At 42.3% G+C, this 20,075-nt stretch overlaps 2 protein-coding genes across 2 annotated transcripts; both read left to right on the top strand.

The window, feature by feature from the left end:
* Positions 1-6,010: 6,010 nt before the first annotated feature.
* On the top strand, positions 6,011-9,946 carry chrna10a (cholinergic receptor, nicotinic, alpha 10a; the record flags this gene model as incomplete). Its single annotated transcript, XM_056282785.1, has 4 exons — positions 6,011-6,163; positions 6,350-6,504; positions 8,056-8,588; positions 9,240-9,946. Coding segments are annotated over 4 exons (1,548 nt in total), but the record flags the coding sequence as incomplete, so codon positions are not given.
* Positions 9,947-18,588: 8,642 nt separating this feature from the next.
* On the top strand, positions 18,589-19,524 carry LOC130115862 (olfactory receptor 51I2-like). The gene has a single exon (XM_056283714.1). The coding sequence runs from the start codon at positions 18,589-18,591 to the stop codon at positions 19,522-19,524; it is 936 nt and encodes a 311-aa protein (XP_056139689.1).
* Positions 19,525-20,075: the final 551 nt, after the last annotated feature.

Here is a 20,075-nt window from a genome sequence, read left to right as displayed (position 1 = left end):
ATAAACCACCGTCTCGTTTTACTTCAACGTTACTGACGCCATTTCCCAAACCGGCGCAACACGCGCGTTCTGAGTTCGCCGGACTGCGTAATTTAACCGGAAAACGAGGAACGGGACGGTAGACTTTAGAGTACCTGTATCCAAATAACAGCTGCCTCGTTTTACTCTTCTATCTTCAACAACCACACGCACACACACACACACACACACACACACACACACACACACAAAACAAAACGGAAAATCCCCAAAAATATTCTCTCCCCTACAGCAGCTCAGATAGGACACCACACCTATACCATATTTATACCACGTCTATACCATATCTATACCACACCTATACCACATCTATACCAGATAGAAGCACGTAGAGAAACAGAACGGTTACACCAGTGTGGATGACAGGTCCAGCATCCCTGTACATACGTCACACTGAAGGAGGAACCCGTGTAGAGATGGTGTGGGAGAGGGATAAACGGGAGGGGAGGGGGGGCGAAAGTGGTGCAGAACCGGAAGAGAAGGGGGGCGATAGGAGCATCATTAAGCGTCGCAACTCGCGAAGGGTTACTATAATTTTCATTTTCAACTTATATAGAATATCATTCGTCTCATATATATTGATCTTTTTTGGATGTTGCTATCAGCTCTCCTGTATTGTGTGTTCTTGTTTGTACCTGACATATGTACATTGTTTTGTTGAATAAAGTTATTTTAAAAAAGGGTGGCACAGCCTTTCTTTTTAAAAAAAAATTATGACTATTTTTATTCAAATGCAATTGAAAACTTATCCTGTAGAAAACAATGAGCAGACACCACAAGAGATGTAAAACATGTACACAAACCATACAAAAAAGGCATAACATAAACCAATTAAGCAGAATAAAACACAAAATAACCACAAATAAATCAATTAAGCAGAATAAAATGCAAAATAACAATAACATAACTAAATCGTAAATAAGGTTTGACTAAACGATTAGTTAGTTTTTAAGATGTTATGTTGGTCAGATCATTTTCTAGTAATCCATTGTATTTTTGATGTATTTTCTCTTTTTCTCCTATTGTTCACAGTAGAAGGATGCTGAATATGGAAGGACAGGATTAGGAACGATTATATTATGCCCCTTCTCCACCGCATGGTACCAGCTAGACCAGACTCTACTTGCTTTTTTTGGGGTCTCCACTGGACAAAATTTAGGGATAGTACCTGGTGGTACCTGGTACTTTTTGGTACCCCCTCCGTCGAGGTTCCAAGCAAGCTGAGCCGATACTAAAGGGTCACTTGACAACACTGCAGACCACTGATTGGTCAGAGAGAAATTGACCAGCTCCGTTTACAACCAGGAAATGCTAAAGCCAGACTCGTGAAACTTGTATCCATCCATCCATCCATTCATCCATGATCCAAGCCACTTATCCTAATTAGGTTCCGGTGATGCTTGAGCCTATCCCAGCAGTCATTGGGTGGCAGGCGGGGAAAACTTGTATCATAATTGATAATCGATCCATGAGGAAAAATAAAAAAAATTCAGCGAATCTCTTAGTTACACTGATACTGTTCATGTGAAACTGCCCATTTGAGTTGGTCTTGCGGATTTTTTGAAAATAAAACACTTGTGGGAGGCTGGTAGAGAAGGGAGGTAAAACTAGCCAACATGGCCACAAGTGATCAGCAGGGCTTTGCTGTGAGGGAGTACAATCAGCAGTGGAAAACGAAATCTAGAAAAGTAAAGCGGGTGAAGTCGAGTTGATCTGGTACCATGCAGTGGAAAAGGGGCATTAGAGGGGCAGCTCAGGTTGGACGGTTTGGAGACAAAACAAGAGAGGCAAGACTGAGATGGCTTGGACGTGTGTGGAGGAGAGATGCTGGATATGGAGCTGCCAGGGAAGAGGGAAAGAGGAAGGCCAAAGAGGAGGTTTATGGATGTGGTGAGGGAGGACATGCAGGTGGCTGGTGTGACAGAGGAAGATGCAGAGGACAGGAGGAGATGGAAACGGATGACCCGCTGTGGCGACCCCTAACGGGAGCACCAGAAAGTAGTAGTAGTAGTAGACTATGCGCTCCTAAAATAAGATTCTTAAATTAGTAGTATGTTAGGATCCATCCATCCATCCATCCATCCATCCATTACCCAAACCGCTTATCCTGCTCTCAGGGTCACGGTGATACTGGAGCCTATCCCAGCAGTCATTGGGCCGCAGGCGGGGAAACACCCTGGACAGGCTGCCAGGCCGTCACAGCCCCCCCCCCCCACACACACATATATTTCCCAAAATTCAGCAATAAACACCCACATTTTATCAAATCCGATAATGAAAAACTAAAAATTATACTGGGGGAAATAAAAGAAAGTTGCTTCTCGCAGGACAGTTTATCTCTGCCTGCCACCACATGAGGGAATCAGAATGAGCTGCTGATCTACATCAGGCATCAGTTTAAGTTACCTTCTTTTGGGCGTCCGGGTAGCATAGCGGTCTATTCCATTGCCTAACAACGTGGGGGTCGCAGGGTCGAATCCCCGTGTTACCTCCTGCTTGGTCAGGCGTCCCTACAGACACAATTGGCCGTGTCTGCGGGTGGGAAACCGGATGTGAGTATGTGTCCAGGTCGCTGCACTAGCGCCTCCTCTGGTCGGTCGGGGCACCTGTTCAGGGGGGAGGGAGAACTGGGGGGAATAGCGTGATCCCCCCACATGCTACGTCCCCCTGGTGAAACTCCTCACTGTCAGGGGAAAAGAAGCAGCTGGCGACTCCACATGTATCGGAGGAGGCATGTGGTGGTCTGCAGCCCTCCCCGGATCAGCAGAGGGGGTGGAGCAGCGACTGGGGCGGCTCAGAAGAGTGGGGTAATTGGCCAAGTACAACTGGGGAGGGAAAAGGGGGGGGGAGTTACTTTCTTTTTATTCATGTATTATATGTATTATATTATTGTCTTCTTTCTGTATGTATATCTTTACACTTTCATGTATATAGCTGTCTGTATACAGTATTTGTTCATATTTGTTATTTGAACAATGCTTTGGCAATACTGTAGTTTGTTATAGTCATGCCAATAAAAAAACTAAATTTGAATCTGAATTTTAGAGGGAGCGAGAGAGAGAGAGAGAGCAAGAGAGAGAGAGAGAGAGAGAGAGAGAGAGAGAGAGAGAGAGAGCGAGAGAGAGAGACTTCGTGACTGATGCGTCTATGTGTTTATAAAAATGAATATCTGTTACAGAAGTACACTGTTGAAGGGATTTCAGTATGCTGCAAAACGCAAATCTGTCGCAAGAAAGTGCACTCAAAATATGTGCAGTTATTTGACTTGATAACAACAACAACACATGATCCTGTCTCTTTCATTACCCAGAGTATTCAATTCAATGATGCTTTAATGGCATGACTGCATTCATTACAGTATTGCCAAAGCAGGTGACAGAGAAACAGGTGACAGCGAAACTGGTCAACATATTCCCCAATAAATAAATAAATAAACAAATAAATGAAGGAATAGGTAGAACTGGCAGAAACATAGAACAGCACTTGAACAGCACCTGACAGTAACTGGAACAGTAATTGACAGTGTTTTGGTCACTCACTGACCCTTAGCCTATGGCATTCTGACACATATTGTGCCGCAAGGTGTGCACTTTGGCCCCCTCCTAAAATAAGTGGCCGTTGCTCTTTCTCACCCAGGAGTAGAAAATTTGGAATGTGGTTTTCAAATTTCCCCTGGTATTTTTCTCTCATGTTTTGGAATTCCTCACAATTTAGGAGGAAGTGCATCTCTGTCTCGACCTCACCCGCCGTACGGCGACCACATATATTCTTTGCTCTTTTGGTCGCCAAGATTTGTTGTGTCTGTCCTTTTCAATGGCTTGACTGTGGCGACTGAGCCTGTACTTGGTAAGGATGTGTCTCTGCTTACTATCTCTGACAGTGGGGAGATAGTCAGCCCATTTGTATTCTCTTTTTTAGGGCCCAATAACGTTGAAATTTGTGTTTTAATTTGGTTTCTATGCCCCAATGTTCCAAATGTGAGTTTTTGCATTGTTTGACGATTTGGTTTACTCTAATCTGTGGTTGGTTAGCAGTGCTGGTCTGAAACTCATCTATGTTAGTGGTTACGGGGTTAGTGAGTTTCAGAACCAGCTGACTGAGGGGACTCTTTCTTAGCTCTTGGATTTGAAATGCTTTAAATTGCAATGTGTCGTGGGGACTTGATTTAAGGCGCATCCAGAATTTAAGTGATCTTTTTTGGATATTGACTATCAGTAACTCTATTGTTATTCTAGTTAAACCAAACGTAAGTCTGTTCATTTTCATCTTGTCGTGTTCAGGCATTTTCCAGAGAAATGAATGTGTACGGAGCCCACTGTTTCTAAATCGCTTGCTAGGGGTAGGTTGCACTGATACTATATAAACACTTGGGACATCTGCAAATCCACTGCCTTGCCCCTCCTTTCTCGCTGACCTGCACTCGGTATTCAACTAGGACATGTACATTACAGTATGTACAGCTTTCAGCAGCTCTCATTTAAACAAAGTTGGTGGGACTTCGTTGACACAGAGCCGCTCAAATGGTGCTTGGATCGGGACAACTAGTTGCAGCAAAATGAAACTATGGAGAATCCAGATTTCATTTTGGTTACTTCATTATGTTAGTATTTTACCAAGTACGTAAGTTTCCATTTCTGTTTATTTTCTAATTCAGATTATTGACTGTGCCTACTACATGGTCTGAAGCAATGACCTGGTGTTTTTCTTCAACCTTGGAGATGATTATTTTGTACCAATAGGAAATGAAAGTTCAAGAGAAGGATACGGAGAGGATACAGAGGAAAAAAACAACTGCTTGTTACAGTTCTATATTAGCGTAAGGCTCATAATTGTGCTTCCTTAAACCTATTCGGGTCTGCCATTACGCATCTTATGGGATATTTCTATCATGATCCAAGAGATGGTGGCAAGGAGGATTTCGCACACCATATAGTTTCTTTCAAATGAACAGGATTTGAAACTTGTAAGGCTGCAAAGCATTTTAAATAATCACATAAAAATATGTTTATTGACATAACTTTCTCACACTGTCTATGGCACTACATGTGATTTCCTCTCAGGTTATGCAGCTGTTTTATAGAAGTCAGAAACGCACGGCCAGTTGTACAGGGATTGTGTTATCACCATAATCCTGAGGTCCTTCTCTGTATCATACTCAAAGGGCTTTATTGAAATGCATGTTAGACATCTGGCTTACCCAAATCCATTGTGGATACTTTGAATGATTTATTTATTTATTTATTATAAATTTGATTGGGTTTGCAACTAATTTCAAATTAATTCCTGCTTAAAAATCATGTTTAGGCAGAATCAGTAATTCCGTGCACAATTTTGATAGAAAGAGGTGATTTATGATAGCATTTGCCAAAGCGTAAAAAAAACAACAACAACTCAATTTCATTTCAAAATGACCTTTGATTCCAACAATACCGTGATTCCAGTGCATCGGTCTTCCAGTTTACTGTTTACATTCGGCCTAACAGATATGGGTGCCGATGGGAGTTATATGTCTTATAAGCTGAGACATCAATTGCACATGCTAACACGGGATGAACAGAGGAAGAAATAGCCTCTGCTGGGTCATACAGGCAGATTTACCAAAGCTCTTACCAGAGCTTTATAGAAGGGCAATCCAGTCTGAAATCGCCTTTGTCCCCCCTGTGCCATCTGTCATGTGTGTCATGTGTTCACATGCTCTCTGCCACTCTCCCCCGGCACACATAATAGCATTTTACCCCAGAATGTGAATGTACTGAATGCTTTCCGGCGGTCGACCTCATCAGCCTCCGCTGGCCAGGGCAAAGCTAGACAGCATTTCATTAGAATCAGATTATTGTTCCCAGCAAATGTTTAAAATTTAGGTTGCATTGAAGAAAAAAAAAAGAAAGAAAAAGAAAAAACAGAACACAGGGTGTGGATCTGATACGCAAAACAGCTTTCGTGATTGTTTTTTTCCCCTTCCTTTCGCCCTGTACCAGTCTGTTTGTGTGCACATGGGAAATATGCACAGAAGCTGCTGAACGATTTATTCTCCAACTACACCAGTGCACTGAGGCCTGTGGAGGACACGGACAACATACTGAATGTTACCCTCCAGGTTACACTGTCCCAAATCATTGACATGGTATAACGCTGCAGTTTTTTCAAGTATCCATAGTTGTTTTTTGTTTTTTTATCCATACCAGCTATTCTTGCCAATACGTGTAAAATATACTAATTAGTTAATGAAGCTACTGCGATACTCTGTAATATTTTCCTTTTGCTGCCTTGCTTGATATGTATTCTTTACATTCTTTCACATTCTTTACAGGATGAGCGAAACCAAATTTTGACGGCATATTTATGGATACGGCAGGTGTGGGTCGACGCCCACCTCAAATGGAATAAAGATGACTATGATGGACTCGATACCATCCGCATACCTAGTAGTTATGTATGGAGACCTGACATAGTCCTATATAACAAGTAGGTCGGACTGGTATTGGGTTTATCAGGTAAATTTCTGCACTCCCACCGTGTGACTGTAGCTCCTCGCTGTAAGTGCAAAGGCACAAGCTGAACATTCTTTGAAGCCATTATTCATGGGAGTGTTCAGGCCTCTGTCTGCATTTTATACACCAGCATAACAGCAGTGTCTTATACTGGACCCCAAACAGGAGGTGGCCATTCAGACAGGCAAAGCTATACTGTACTAAGTTAGTCACAGAGAGTTGATTCACTTCATCTGGACACAACGTTTATTGAGAGAAACGTTTCTTCACTCATCTAAGTGACCTCTTCAGTCTCAACTGGCTGCAGGTATCCCCACCCTTATAAACAGCACTGTTGCATGACGACCGAAACCAACGATCGGTTTCATATGCAATTAGGCGTGGCCATTAACTAGTGTTTCAATGGCCATGTGTACTATTCACAGAGGATTGGGGAATAGTTGCAATCCCAGCATTCTACGATGGCGACCATTGCACTCTTATGCCCCTTTTCCACTACATGGTACTGGCTCAACTCGACTCGACTCGCAGTGTTGTTTGCCACCACCATAACAATGCCCCCTCAGTGTAGCTGGTCTGCATTGATTTCGGTACCCGCTCCAGTTTTTTTGGAACCTCAATAAAGGTGGTACCAGAAAAGTGGTAACAGTTACCAAAATTCCAGTACTTTCCAGTAATGGAAAACGAAAAAGTCGAGTCGAGTTGAGCTGGTACAAAGTAGTGGAAAAGGGGCATTAGCCATCCCCCCGCTTCGGTTCAGGGATGGTTGTTCCCTCTTCACATAGATGGCCTCTTTGACTCCCTGTTCAAACCAGCGTTCCTATCAAGGATGTGCACATCCTCATCCTTGAAGGAGTGGCCACTGGCCTGTAGATGGGTGTAGACTGTGGAGTCCTGGCCTGACATGTTAGCTCTCCTGTGTTGTGCCATCTTCTTGGCCAGCATCTGTTTGGTTTCCCTGATGTAAAAGTCACAGCAATCCTCCCAGCACTTAACAGTGTACACTATATTGCTCTGTTTGTGCTGGGGGACCCGATCCTTGCACAATATTAGATGCATTATGGGGGAGATTTCAATGGCACATCTTGTTTAGGAACCTGCATGTTCTTGTGTCAACAATAATCACCATATCTTGAAGAAGATGATGTGATAGCAGCTGATGCCATCAAAACAACACAGTTATAAAGATACTGTACTTCTTACACATGACCTTTATCATGACTTGATTTTTCTAAAATGCAGAAACAATGCTGAGGCATGAGTACAACTCTCCCAAATGAGTTGACTCTTCCCTCAGTTGGTGTACTTGTGCCTTTGCCTCCTGCTTAGTTTTTTTTTAAAAAGGAATTGCCGCCTGTTAGAATGTGTTCAACATATACCTTTTTTAAATCTCACCCCTGCAAGATTGATCAAAATGGACCTCGGCAGTTTTTGAATGATTATGAAAAAAAGTTTCCAATATATCGAGTCACATAGTTATAATAAGTGTCCTTTTTTTTCTAGAAAATGTGTCTCTGTATTTCAGTGCTGATGATCACTTCACTGGCCCCATGGACACCAACGTGGTGATCCGGCATGACGGACAGACGATGTGGGATTCCCCAGCTATTACCAAGAGCTCCTGCAAAGTAGACGTGTCCTTCTTTCCCTTTGACGCCCAGCAGTGCAGGTTCACCTATGGATCGTGGACCTACAACGGCAACCAGCTGGACATTCTGAATGCTATGGACAGCGCTGACCTGGCTGACCTGGTGGAGAATGTGGAGTGGGAGGTCCTGGGTATGCCTGCCAAGAGGAACGTCATTCTGTACGGCTGCTGTGCTGACCCTTACCCCGATGTAACCTACACTCTGAAACTCAAGAGGAGGGCGTCCTTCTACGTCTTCAATTTGCTCATCCCCTGCGTGATGATCTCTTTTCTGGCCCCGCTCGGCTTTTACCTGCCGGCTGACTCTGGGGAGAAGGTGTCTCTGGGCGTCACTGTGATGCTGGCCCTCACGGTCTTTCAGCTGCTGGTTGCCGAGATAATGCCGCCCTCCGAGAATGTACCACTTATTGGTAAGGTCAATGAAATGGGTTTGAGGTGTGCTGGGGAGGTGAAGTGGACTAACACGCTAGCATCCTAATACTAAGACTTACAATTCGAATCCTGGTGTTGCCTCTGTCTCAGCCGGGTGTCATGGGGAGTGCAATTATAACAGCCCTCCTGGCTGGGGAGCCGGAAGGGGTCATTTGTCCTGCCATTGCAACCAGGTGAATTCTTTTTTTTCCTTCTTTTTTTTGTTGAATTTCCCCCCCCTTTTTCTCCTCAATTGTGTCCGGCCAATTACCTCTCTCCCCTGAGCTGTCTGGTCACTGCTCCACCCCCGCTGCCAAGCAGGGGAGGGCTGCAGACTACCACATGCCTTCTCCGATACATGTGGAGTTGCCAGCCGCTTCTTTTCACCTTACAGTGAGGAGTTTTGCCAGGAGGACGTAGCGCATGGGAGGATTACACTAGTCCCCCCAGTTCCCCCTACCCCTGGAACAGGCACCCCGACCAACCAGAGCAGGCACTAGTGCAGCGACCAGGACACACACCCACATCCAGCTTCAAAAATTAGTTACACTCATTGCTTAATGATTATGACTATCAGTTACAACTCAGCAGAGACTTCTTGAAAATACTTTGAGAATTCAATGTTTTTTGTCTTTTTTTCTCTTCTGTAGGAAAGTATTATATTGCAACTATGACCATGATAACGGCCTCTACTGCCCTGACCATCTTTATTATGAATATACACCACTGCGGCCCAGATGCCAAGCCTGTGCCCAAGTGGGTCAAGAAGGTCATTCTGCAGTACCTGGCCAGGATGTGCTTCGTTTATGAAGTGGGGGAGAACTGCATGTCGCCGCAACCAGAGAAACAGGAGCCTCCTCCCTCTGTAAAGACCACCAACTGCACCTTGAATGGACAGGTTGGTCCTGGCAGAGAGGAGTATGTGTTGGAGGTGGAGAGGGGAAAAGAAGGAGTCACAAGAATGATTTCAGAAGAGAGGGAGGACTTGGAGCAGATAATGAGTCCAATTGGCTCAATGGGAAGGAACCCCACCAACCACTACAGCGTTTGGAAGAGCGGCAATTTCATCAGCATGGACTGTGGAGACTCGCTGGGGGCTCCAGGGAGGTGCAGGAAGGGAGGCGTGAGTGACGGAGAGAATAAAGAGAGAGAGACCTCTAGCAAAAATCAATGCCAGGAGCAGCAGCTCTTGCAAAACATTGAGTACATCGCCAACTGTTACCGAGATCAGAGAGCCACACAGAGAAGAACTGGGGAGTGGAAGAAGGTAGCCAAGGTTTTGGATCGCTTCTTTATGTGGATATTTTTCATCATGGTGTTCCTCATGAGCTTCCTTATTATGGGCAAAGCCATTTAACCAAAGAGCTCTTAGAGGGATGAGGCAAAGTGTTGGTTGGTTTGAATGTCACATGAAGACGATTAGTGCAAGATTCATTGCAGTACAATATGAACACTCAGTTTATCTGTTCATCAAATGATCGTGCTAATATTACTGTATCAGAACTACTCAGGTTTAAAGAAGTCACGTGTCACAGGATTCATCAGGAGGCTCATAAATAGTTGACAGCTACCTGTACAACTAGAACTGTGAGTCAATAACTACAACTCTGACAGGAGACAGTGGCTAAAATAAAAAAAACGTGTCCATGTGTTGTTTATGAGAAACATCGCACTCACCCCATCAGCACCCTACCTCACTCCACCCCAATCCTGAATTATCTTGTGTAAATGAATAAAATTTAATACCACTGACGCACCAATAAACCTATGCACCCTGAATCAGTCACACTCGTCCGTCTTTGGCATGTTTCCTGCCGTGTCAATTCAGCTTGAGATCAAAGTCAGAATTACCCGCTAGTTTCACTGAACCAATCTTGTATTTCTACATTTCAGGAACTATAAATGAGAAGTTTGGGAAAATGAACAAGAAAGACAAGAAAGGGAGAATTATTATAGAGATGATAAAGTCTCTGAATATTCCCATTGCACTATTTTGAACATGCAGAAATAATGCCCCTTTTCCACTACATGGTACCGGCTCGACTCGACTCGCAGAGTGTCGTTTTCCGTTACCGCAACAGTATCCCCCCTCCCGCAGTGTAGCTGATCTGCATTGATTTTGGTACCCACTCCAGTTTTTTTTTTTGGAACCTCGACAAAGGTGGTACCAGAAAAGTGGTAACAGTTACCGAAATGCCGGTACTTTCCAGTAATGGAAAACAAAAAAGTCGAGTCGAGTTGAGCCGGTACCATGTAGTGGAAAAGGGGCATAATTCTATAGTATGATCATAATAATGAGCTCTGTTAAGAATATTGCAGCCCAGTATAACAAGTTTACAAGTAAGAACTCTGACTGAGTGGTGTTCCCTTGTGTGTTTTCTAGTAGGAGGTCGGAAGATCTCAACTTCCAAATTGTCTGGAATGCAGCAAAATACACCAAAAAGTGGTCAGCAACTAATTCTGTCTTTCTCAAGCTATTCTCAAGGGAGTCATTATATTCAGAAAATATAATTACACAAGGGGCACAACTAGCAGTCATATCCTCTTATTTGCAAATAGTACAGAGAGAAAATGTTTGGTATTGGAAGAAGAGATTGGCCTTTGTTGTACGAAAACAAATCAAACATTCTTCTCTGGCCTCCTGGCATTTTTTCAGTGGGAGATAAATCTTACAAAAGACTACCGCAGGCAGTTTTATTGAGCAAATCAGAGATACTGAAGTCATCAAGAGTTTGTATCAGTTATCTAGCTGGGACTCATTCTGAATATACTGTAAGGCAGAATAAAGTTCTGTTAGGGCAGGGGGAAAAAAACTTGGTATACATTTTACTTCCACACTATCCATGAAAAGGTATAGGAAACCTATCATTTAATAGATAATCATCATGAAAATCCCCTCGTTTAATGGAATTTAATCCAACAAAACAGCAAAAAAAGCTGATTGTTGAACAAGGTTTTTATGCAGTTTCAGCACAAAGACACAAGAGGCCAGTCACTGCATGGGAAGTATTGGTCGAGAACTATTCCAGCATAGACTGAAAAGTCACATGACATGGGAATCGTACGGCATAGTTGGTAGAAGGTTTTTGAGGATTATCCTTTGAGTAAACATGGTCAAATGAAAGTCCAACAGAGAGAATCTGAACCCTCTGCTATTGGTTTCACACTGACAATTGGACATTCATGTGGGTTGATCTGCTCGGCATACTGCTTTGAGTTTAGACGCTAGCATTGAAATAAAATGCTAATAGTAATTATAGTTACAAAATATGATAATAACAGATCGCTTGCTGCATCATGACAGACATAAAATGAGACAGTAAACCCATCTGCAAGTTCCCCTCACTTTGACTGGATTTATTTGGACCAGCTTAGTCTTAATGTACTTAACACAAATTTCCACAATTTTATAAGAAATTTTGTTTGACGATATGCATTTTCATTGGGTTGTTTCGTTCTTTATAAGTAAAAATTTTACAAAACAGCCACAGTGCAAGCTCCTCCTTCTTTCTTTCTATTTCTTCCTGTCTGAGCAATGCAGTTGCAGTGTTGATCCAGTATTTATACTGTAGCATTTTAGATCCTCTCCAAGAAAGAGACTGGCTGATTTATTTTCTCTATCGCTTCACTATGTGCATCTCAACTGTACAATCATATTATACATTTAACAAATGTTAATAGTCCCCATCCTTATCTCATTAGAGAAGTTTGAATAATTGCAAATACAGATGTGAAATAAATGTTTATCATCACTGTTTTTGATGATATAGTGACTTAATCTCCTGTCTTGGTGAAGTGGAAAATATCTGTGTATAGCTAACAGAAAAAGACACATTATGCTGTTATTTCATTGGCTTGCATGTGATTTACGTGCCTTTGTTTAAAAACACAATGCACATCTTTACATCATTATTTAATTAAACCTTTCATGTCATTCCAGTGGCACTGCATGGCTAAAATTGCTCGCATTTGATAAAGGTTGCTGATCATGGCTGGCTGTTTCCACTTGTTATCAGCTATGATAGCCAGAAGAGAGCAGCAAAATACAACTTGTCTAAATACTGTGCTGAGCAAATTTAAGCTTCCAGTCTTCTTGGTAGCGATTTTAGCTGGACGGCAACAGTGGTGCCAGCCCGACCCATGCGGCTGTCCTGCCGCCCAATGACTGCTGGGATAGGCTCCAGCATCCCCGCGACCCTGAGAACAGGATACACGGTTTGGATAATGGATGGATGGATGGATGGATGGATAATACTTTTTTTTAAATGATAAAGAACAAACATACAAGACATTACAATAATACAATAAACACACATAAACTTAACATTAAACACAGGGGTACAATCAATTATTCAAATATTAAATTACATTTCTCAAAAATGTTAACAGTTCTTTTTTTTTTTTACATAAATGAATGGTCTCGATGTAGTTTTGCATGTCCATCAAGAATACACTTAGTTTGGGTTTTTTCCTCATCCCATTTCGTCCTATGCACAAAGAATCTGTCAAGAATAATTAATAAATTTATAAACGGCATGTTGGGGTCTTTATCTATGGGGTTAAATAGAAGCAGGATCAGGAATGGACTTAATTACAGTTTGAAATTCTATACAGTCACTTTCACTGCTTTCATGTCACTGTTAAGGTCGTCAATTTAAACATAGAAGTCGCGCAAAAACAGCCGCTTAACAAATGTAGTTGCGGTCCAGCCATATACTAGGTTTTAACCTAGTCTTGTTTCTTTTGTGGTGACAATGCCCTCTACTTCATATGATAACTCTGTTCTCCAATTCTTCCACATACCTGGTTGACGTATAACCTGATGATGTGACTAATGTGAATGGGAAAAAAGGTGCAGACTAAAGGTAAAAAAATTGCTCCTTTGCATTGAAAGGAGCCAGTTGAGGTGGTTCAGGCATCTGATTAGGATGCCTCCTGGGCACCTTCCTTTGGAGGTTTACCGGGCACGGCCAACTGGGAGGAGACCCTGGGGTAGACCCGGAACTCGCTGGAGGGACTACATGTCCTATCTGACCTGGGAACGCCTTGGGATCCCCCAGGAGGAGCTGGAGGGCGTTGCTGGGGAGAGGGACTTCTGGAGTGCCCTACTTAGCCTACTGCTACCGCGACCCGACCCTGGAATGAATGAATGAACTAAAGGTCAAAAAATAAGATTTAGCATTGATGGTTTAGTTTTTACCTATAAATGTTGAGATGCCTTAAACCAAGTGAGTCACAATAGTCCCACTGATTTTTGATTAATTCACCCACTGGTTTACAGATGGATTATTAATTTACAAGGATCTTGAGAAACTCTACACATAGATTTTAAAGCAAGGCAGTTACAGGTTGATATAGGTATTGTTTACCTTTTAGGACTTTTCAGAAAAGGTTGATATGAAACATGGCAAAAAATTTAAACTGAAATAACACATTTAAAGTTGAGTACTGATTCATCCCATATGTCAGCTTTCATTGGATGTTTTTATGCTCATGCAATGGAGACTCCAGTTGTGTTTGAGGCTACCATCCTGTAGGGACAAATCTACAGCATGTTAGTAAGTGATTTCACCTTCTTCTAGTAGAAATTAAAACCAATTTGGCATTTCTCCAAGTGTCTTGATACATTTTGAGATTTTTTTTAATTCTTCAGCTTTGCTATTTTCATTTGTTACCTAACACAGCACAATTGATTTGCCACTATCAACTCAGCACGCGAAAGAAAGCAAGTGGAAGGGTACAATGTCTTCTTATCTCTTTTGTCTCCTATATTATATCATATTTATTACATTACATTATATCATATCATAACATCATCTCATTTAAGGGCAACTAATTGTAGGTTCAGGCAGAAAGATGAGTTTTAAGTTTGGATTTGTAGGACTCCAGATGGTGATTGTCTGACGGCAGCAGGCAGCCTGATATGAAAAGGCCCTGCCACCAGTTGACTTCTTTTTAACTTTGGGTACACACAGGAGCCCTGCATTTTGAGAGTGAAGAGCTTGAGATGGAATTCATGGTTTAAGGAGATCAGACAGGTATGATGGGAAAAGTCCATCTAGGATTTTTTAAGTCAGCAGAAGCACCTTAAAGTCTGATCTAACATGGACAGGAAGCCAATGCTCCAGATTTGGCATCCGTGCCTGTAAATCTGGGGTTTGTGGGCCTGGCCACATTGACTGGGTTGCCTGGAGTCCCAGAACAGTGTCCACACAGGGGTTTTTTATGCTCAAGGGGTGCTTATTTGATGCTTGTCATATATAATTCCGTTACAGAGCTCTGTGGTGGATATTTTGACATTTATCCAGGAATTATTGGAAAGAGGCCTTTCCTTTTCAAGATTAAAAAAAAAATTGTCTATCACATATTGATAGAAAATGTTCTTAGATTAAGGGCTCAAAACAACATAAAAATATACTACCTTCCATGACAGGCTCACATAACATTGCATTAAGGCCTCTCTAGCCTCAGCTATGATCAGCTAAGATCTCTCTAGCCTCAGCTAAGGCCTCTCTAGCCTCAGCTAAGGCCTCTCTAGCCTCAGCTAAGGCCTCTCTAGCCTCAGCTAAGGCCTCTCTAGCCTCAGCTAAGGCCTCTCTAGCCTCAGCTAAGGCCTCTCTAGCCTCAGCTAAGATCAGCTAAGACCTATGACCTGAATGCCCACATTCAGGTCATTGGCTGGGACTCACCTCTTCAGACTTCATCTGTGATTTATGTAATTTATGTTTGTTTTTCTTTCCCTTTTGTATCTGTCGAAGTCGGAGAGTACTGCTGGTGCCGTGTGAGGCTGTCGCTTCTCCCTCTCGTAGCCCCCCTTCCCATCCACCCCTGTATGTCTGGGTTATGTTTATATGTCGTCTTGTTTCACCCGTTTATTGTAAAGCAACTTTGAGTATTAGAAAAGTGCTATATAAGATTGATTTATTATTATTATTATTAAGATCATTGGTCATGATTGGACAGTAAGAAAGAGATTGGGCAAAAATGGAATTCATGGGAGAGTTGCAAGGCACCAACCATTGCTAACTAAGAGAAACCGTGCTCATCTCACATTTGCAAAATAGCATATTGATGACCCCCAAGCCTTTTGGGATAAAGTTCTGTAGACAGTCGAGTCAAAAGTGGAATTTCTTTGGAAGACACGGGTCATGTCAAGACAAGTGTCATGGCGGCACGGTGGCTCAGTGGTTAGCGCTGTCACTTCACAGCAAGATGGTCCTGGGTTCGAACCCTGGGGTTGTCCAACCTTGGGGGTCATCCCAGTTTGTCCTCTGTGTGGAGTTTGCATGTTCTCCCCGTGTCTGCGGTGGGTTTTGTCTGGGTGCTCTGGTTTCCCCCACCATCAAAAGAAACATGTATATAGGGTTTATACTCCTGTCTGTGCCCCTGACCAAGGCACTGGGAAAAGAACTGGAGTTGGTCCCCTGGTACACAGCATCAAGGCGGCAGGCCACTGCTCCTAGTTACACAGATCACAGCTAGGATACGTTAATTTGCAGTAGCTGAATTTGCTCAAGGGGATTAATAAAGGAAACTTAATTAATGTTATGTCTGGTGTAATGCAAACAGCATTTCACAATAAGAATATCATACCAACAGTCAAACATGATGGTGGTTGTGTGATGGTGTGATGATACGTTGCTGCCTCAGGGCCTGGAAGGTTTGCCATCATTGAAGGAACCATGAATTCTGCTCTCTACCAGAAAATTCTCAAGGAGAATCTCCAGTCAGCAGTCTGTGATCTGAAGCTAAAGCGTAGTTTGGTTATGCAGCAGGACAACAATCCAAAACAACACATGTAAAGTCCACCTCAGAATGGCTCAAAAGAACAAAAAACAAAAAAAAGGTTTTGGAGTGGACTAGTCAAAGTCTGACTTAATCCCCATCAAAATGCTGTGGCAGGAACTTAAACGAGCAGTTCGTGCTCAAAAACCCTCCAATGCCACTGCATTACAGCAATTCTGCAAAGGAGAAGGGGCCAAAATTCTTCTACAACAACATGAAAGACTGATCTCCAACTATAGGACTTGTTTGGATGCAGCTATTGCTACTAAAGGGGGCAAAACCAATTATTAAGTTCAGGGGGGCAGTTACTTTTTCATATGGGTAATATAGGTGTTGAATAACTTTTTTTCTTCAGTAAATAAAATGATCATTTAAAAACTGTACTTTGTGTTTACTCGGGTTCTTCTTGTCATATATTAAATTTTGTATGAAGATCTGAAACCATTCGGTGTGACAAATATGCAAAAATAGAAGAAATCAGGAAGGAGGCAAATACTTTTTCACAGCAGTGTATAAGTGATCTACGACTACTACTATTTTCGGCTGTTCCTGTTAGGGGTCGCCACAGCGGATCATCCATTTCCATCTCTTCCTGTCCTCTGCATCTTCCTCTGTCACACCACCCACCTGCATGTCCTCTCTCACCACATCCATAAACCTCCTCTTTGGCCTTCCTCTTTTCCTCTTCCCTGGCCGCTCCATATTCAGCATCCTTCTCCCAATATACCCAGCATCTCTCCTCCACACATGTCCAAACCATCTCAATCTTGTCTCTCTTGCTTTGTCTCCAAACCTGAGCTGTCACTCTAATGCCACTTTTCCACTACAAGGTACTGGCCCAACTCGACTCGACTTTTTCCGTTTTCCATTATTGGAAAGTACCAGCATTTTGGTAACTTTTACCACTTTTTTGGTACCACCTTTGTCGAGGTTCCAAAAAAACTGGAGTGGGTACCAAAATCAATGCAGACCTGTATGATGACCGGCTATACTGAGTGGGTACTGTCACGGTAATGGAAAACGACAAGAAGCGAGTCGAGTCGAGTCGAGTTGAGCCGGTACCATGTAGTGGAAAAGGGGCATAATAAACTTGTTCCTAATCCTGTCCTTCTTCGTCACTCCCATTGAAAATCTTAGTATCTTCAACTCTGCCACCTCCAGCTCCGCCTCCTGTCTTTTCATCAGTGCCACTGTCTCCAAACCATACAACATAGCTGGTCTCACAATCATCTTGTAAACCTTCCCCTTAACTCTTGCTGGTACCCTTCTGTCGCAAATCCTTCCTGACATTCTTCTCCACCCACTCCACACTGCCTGCACTCTCTTCTTCACCTCTCTTCTGCACTCCCCATTACTTTGGACAGTTGACCCCAAGTATTTAAATTCATATGCCTTCATCACCTCTACTCCTTGCATCCTCACCATTCCACTGTCCTCACTCCCATTCACGCATAGGTATTCCGTAAATACTAAATAGTAGTAGTAGTAGTATAAGCGATGACATGTTGAGCAGTCATCACATACAGTAGTATAAGCTAACATACATTTGGCATTGAACTGATCAATTCGGTTAGACAGTTCATTGCAAAAATGTGTATATATATATATATATATATATATATATATATATATATATATATATAGTTTTTGACAAAAATCTTTCCAGGTAGAAATTATTTTTGCTGAATGGTGAAATGCTTAAAGGCTATTGTAATTAGCTTCTGAATATACAAATATTGTTAAACAGGGATAACGAAGTGACAGAGAAAACAAAATGAAGAAAATGACTGGAGTTGCCTGTAAAATATTGAAGGTATTCAAAGTTGTTTTTTAAAATGCTCTCCATTCCCTTCTCAACAGTATAAAACTATTTCAATCCATTTCCTAAATCCTCGAAAAGAGGCTGACAATTACACGGGTGTATAAGTTCTGCTGGTATTGTATAACATCTCTCTCTTAAAAATAAACTGTTTAACCATTGATTACGGTATCCTGTCCCACAGGATGTTTGAGGTGATGTAAACATGTCTTGCGATCACATAAATATGGCAAGACAGGCAGTGCTGTGCAGCACACTGCAGTGCAACACTCACAAAGAGGCACCTGTAGATGGAGTGTCATTTTTACCCTGCTTCATAAATTGACTTGATTTTTGTCGATTGTAAATTTTGCGGTTGTTATTTCTCTGGTTTTCAAAGCCAAAGCTAAGCAACCATGCAAAACCAATCCTACGGGGTCAGCCTTGAGTTATACCTGGACCCTTTTTCAATTCCACCTGGAGGAAAGTATCCCATATTTTTCCTTGGTGTTGTCATTTACTTCTTCTGCATTTTCTGCAACCTGACCTTGCTGGCTTTGATTGTTTTTCAAAGGAGCCTTCACAAGCCCATGTATTTTATCCTGCTTAGCCTTCCTGTCAATGACCTGATGGGCATATCCGCAATGCTACCGAAGGTGCTTTCAGACATTGTGATGGGGACGAACAAGGTCTATTATCCTCTTTGTGTTTTACAAGGTTTTTTGCTTCACATTTATGGTGGGGGAGTGCTGTTTATTCTAGCGGCCATGGCCTTTGATCGTTATGTTGCCATCTGCATGCCATTAAGATACAGCTCAGTCATGACACCTCGAGCTGTCATCTCCATTAACTCCTTGGTTTGGGGTCTTGACTTCATCCTAATTGTATCACTGTTCTTTTTGCATACAAGGCTTCCCAGGTGCAAATCTTCCATAATGAATGTCTTCTGTGATAATCCATCTCTACTGAAGCTTGCATGTGGCGAAACCACAGTTAATAATATAATAGGGTTGTTCAACACGGCGGTCATTCAGCTCATCAGTGTGTCTGTGCAGATGTTCTCCTATGTAAAGATTCTGCTCACGTGCATGGTTACAAGGAGGTCTGAGACAAAGACCAAAGCTCTCCACACATGTGTTGCGCAGTTGGTGATATTTATTGTATTTGAAGTTGTGGGGACTTTCACCATTTTATCCCACAGGTTCAAGAATGTGTCGGCTGACTTGCAAAAGATAATGGGCATGCTGATCTTTCTTGTACCTCCGCTGCTGAATCCAATTGTGTATGGACTGAATACAAGAGAAATACGGAGAAGTCTCCTGAGAGTCTTAAGAAATAAGGTGTTGGTATGAGTTGTCACACGCTCTACTAACCGAATGTGGTTTGACTCAACACTGTGGCCGCACGCTCATCTGGGAAGCATTCTTTTGTGTTGCAGAGAATCGACCTCGCCTTGCACTAATTAGAGCAATGTCAATCACATCAGCCTGTATTCTTATTTTAAGGAAAGAAAACCCTGCTCCTCATAGTTTGATTTACTGCAAATTGAGAGGTGCATGTTGACACAGATGTAAGTACGTTTTTTTAACATAATGTGGGAAACTAAGAAAATTGCAGAAAGGCCTATAACGTCACCCAACTGACAAGGTAAACCACGTTTTTTAGGTTGTGCAGTGGTTTGGAACAGATAAGGACAGTAACAGTCAAGTTATGTCTGGCATACAGAATTACTAAAATCATAAAGGATAGATATTAACTGAAACTGCCATATTTCGTGTGATATGAACTGTGCTTGTGTAAAAAGGGTTAATTCAAGACATTCTTTCTGATATTATAACACAACTTTTTACCATGTGATGAATGTAAATGTTCAAAAGCATGATAACATGAGCAACTTAAAATC

This window comes from Lampris incognitus, chromosome 7 (genome assembly GCF_029633865.1).
Source record: "Lampris incognitus isolate fLamInc1 chromosome 7, fLamInc1.hap2, whole genome shotgun sequence".
Taxonomy (NCBI): domain Eukaryota; kingdom Metazoa; phylum Chordata; class Actinopteri; order Lampriformes; family Lampridae; genus Lampris; species Lampris incognitus.
Note: the sequence above shows the minus strand (reverse complement) of the source record. Positions and strands in the feature narration are given on the sequence as shown.

Bases quoted from the DNA above. Each gene is read 5' to 3' on its own strand.
- LOC130115862 (XM_056283714.1), top strand. From the start codon at position 18,589: ATGCAAAACCAATCCTACGGGGTCAGCCTTGAGTTATACCTGGACCCT.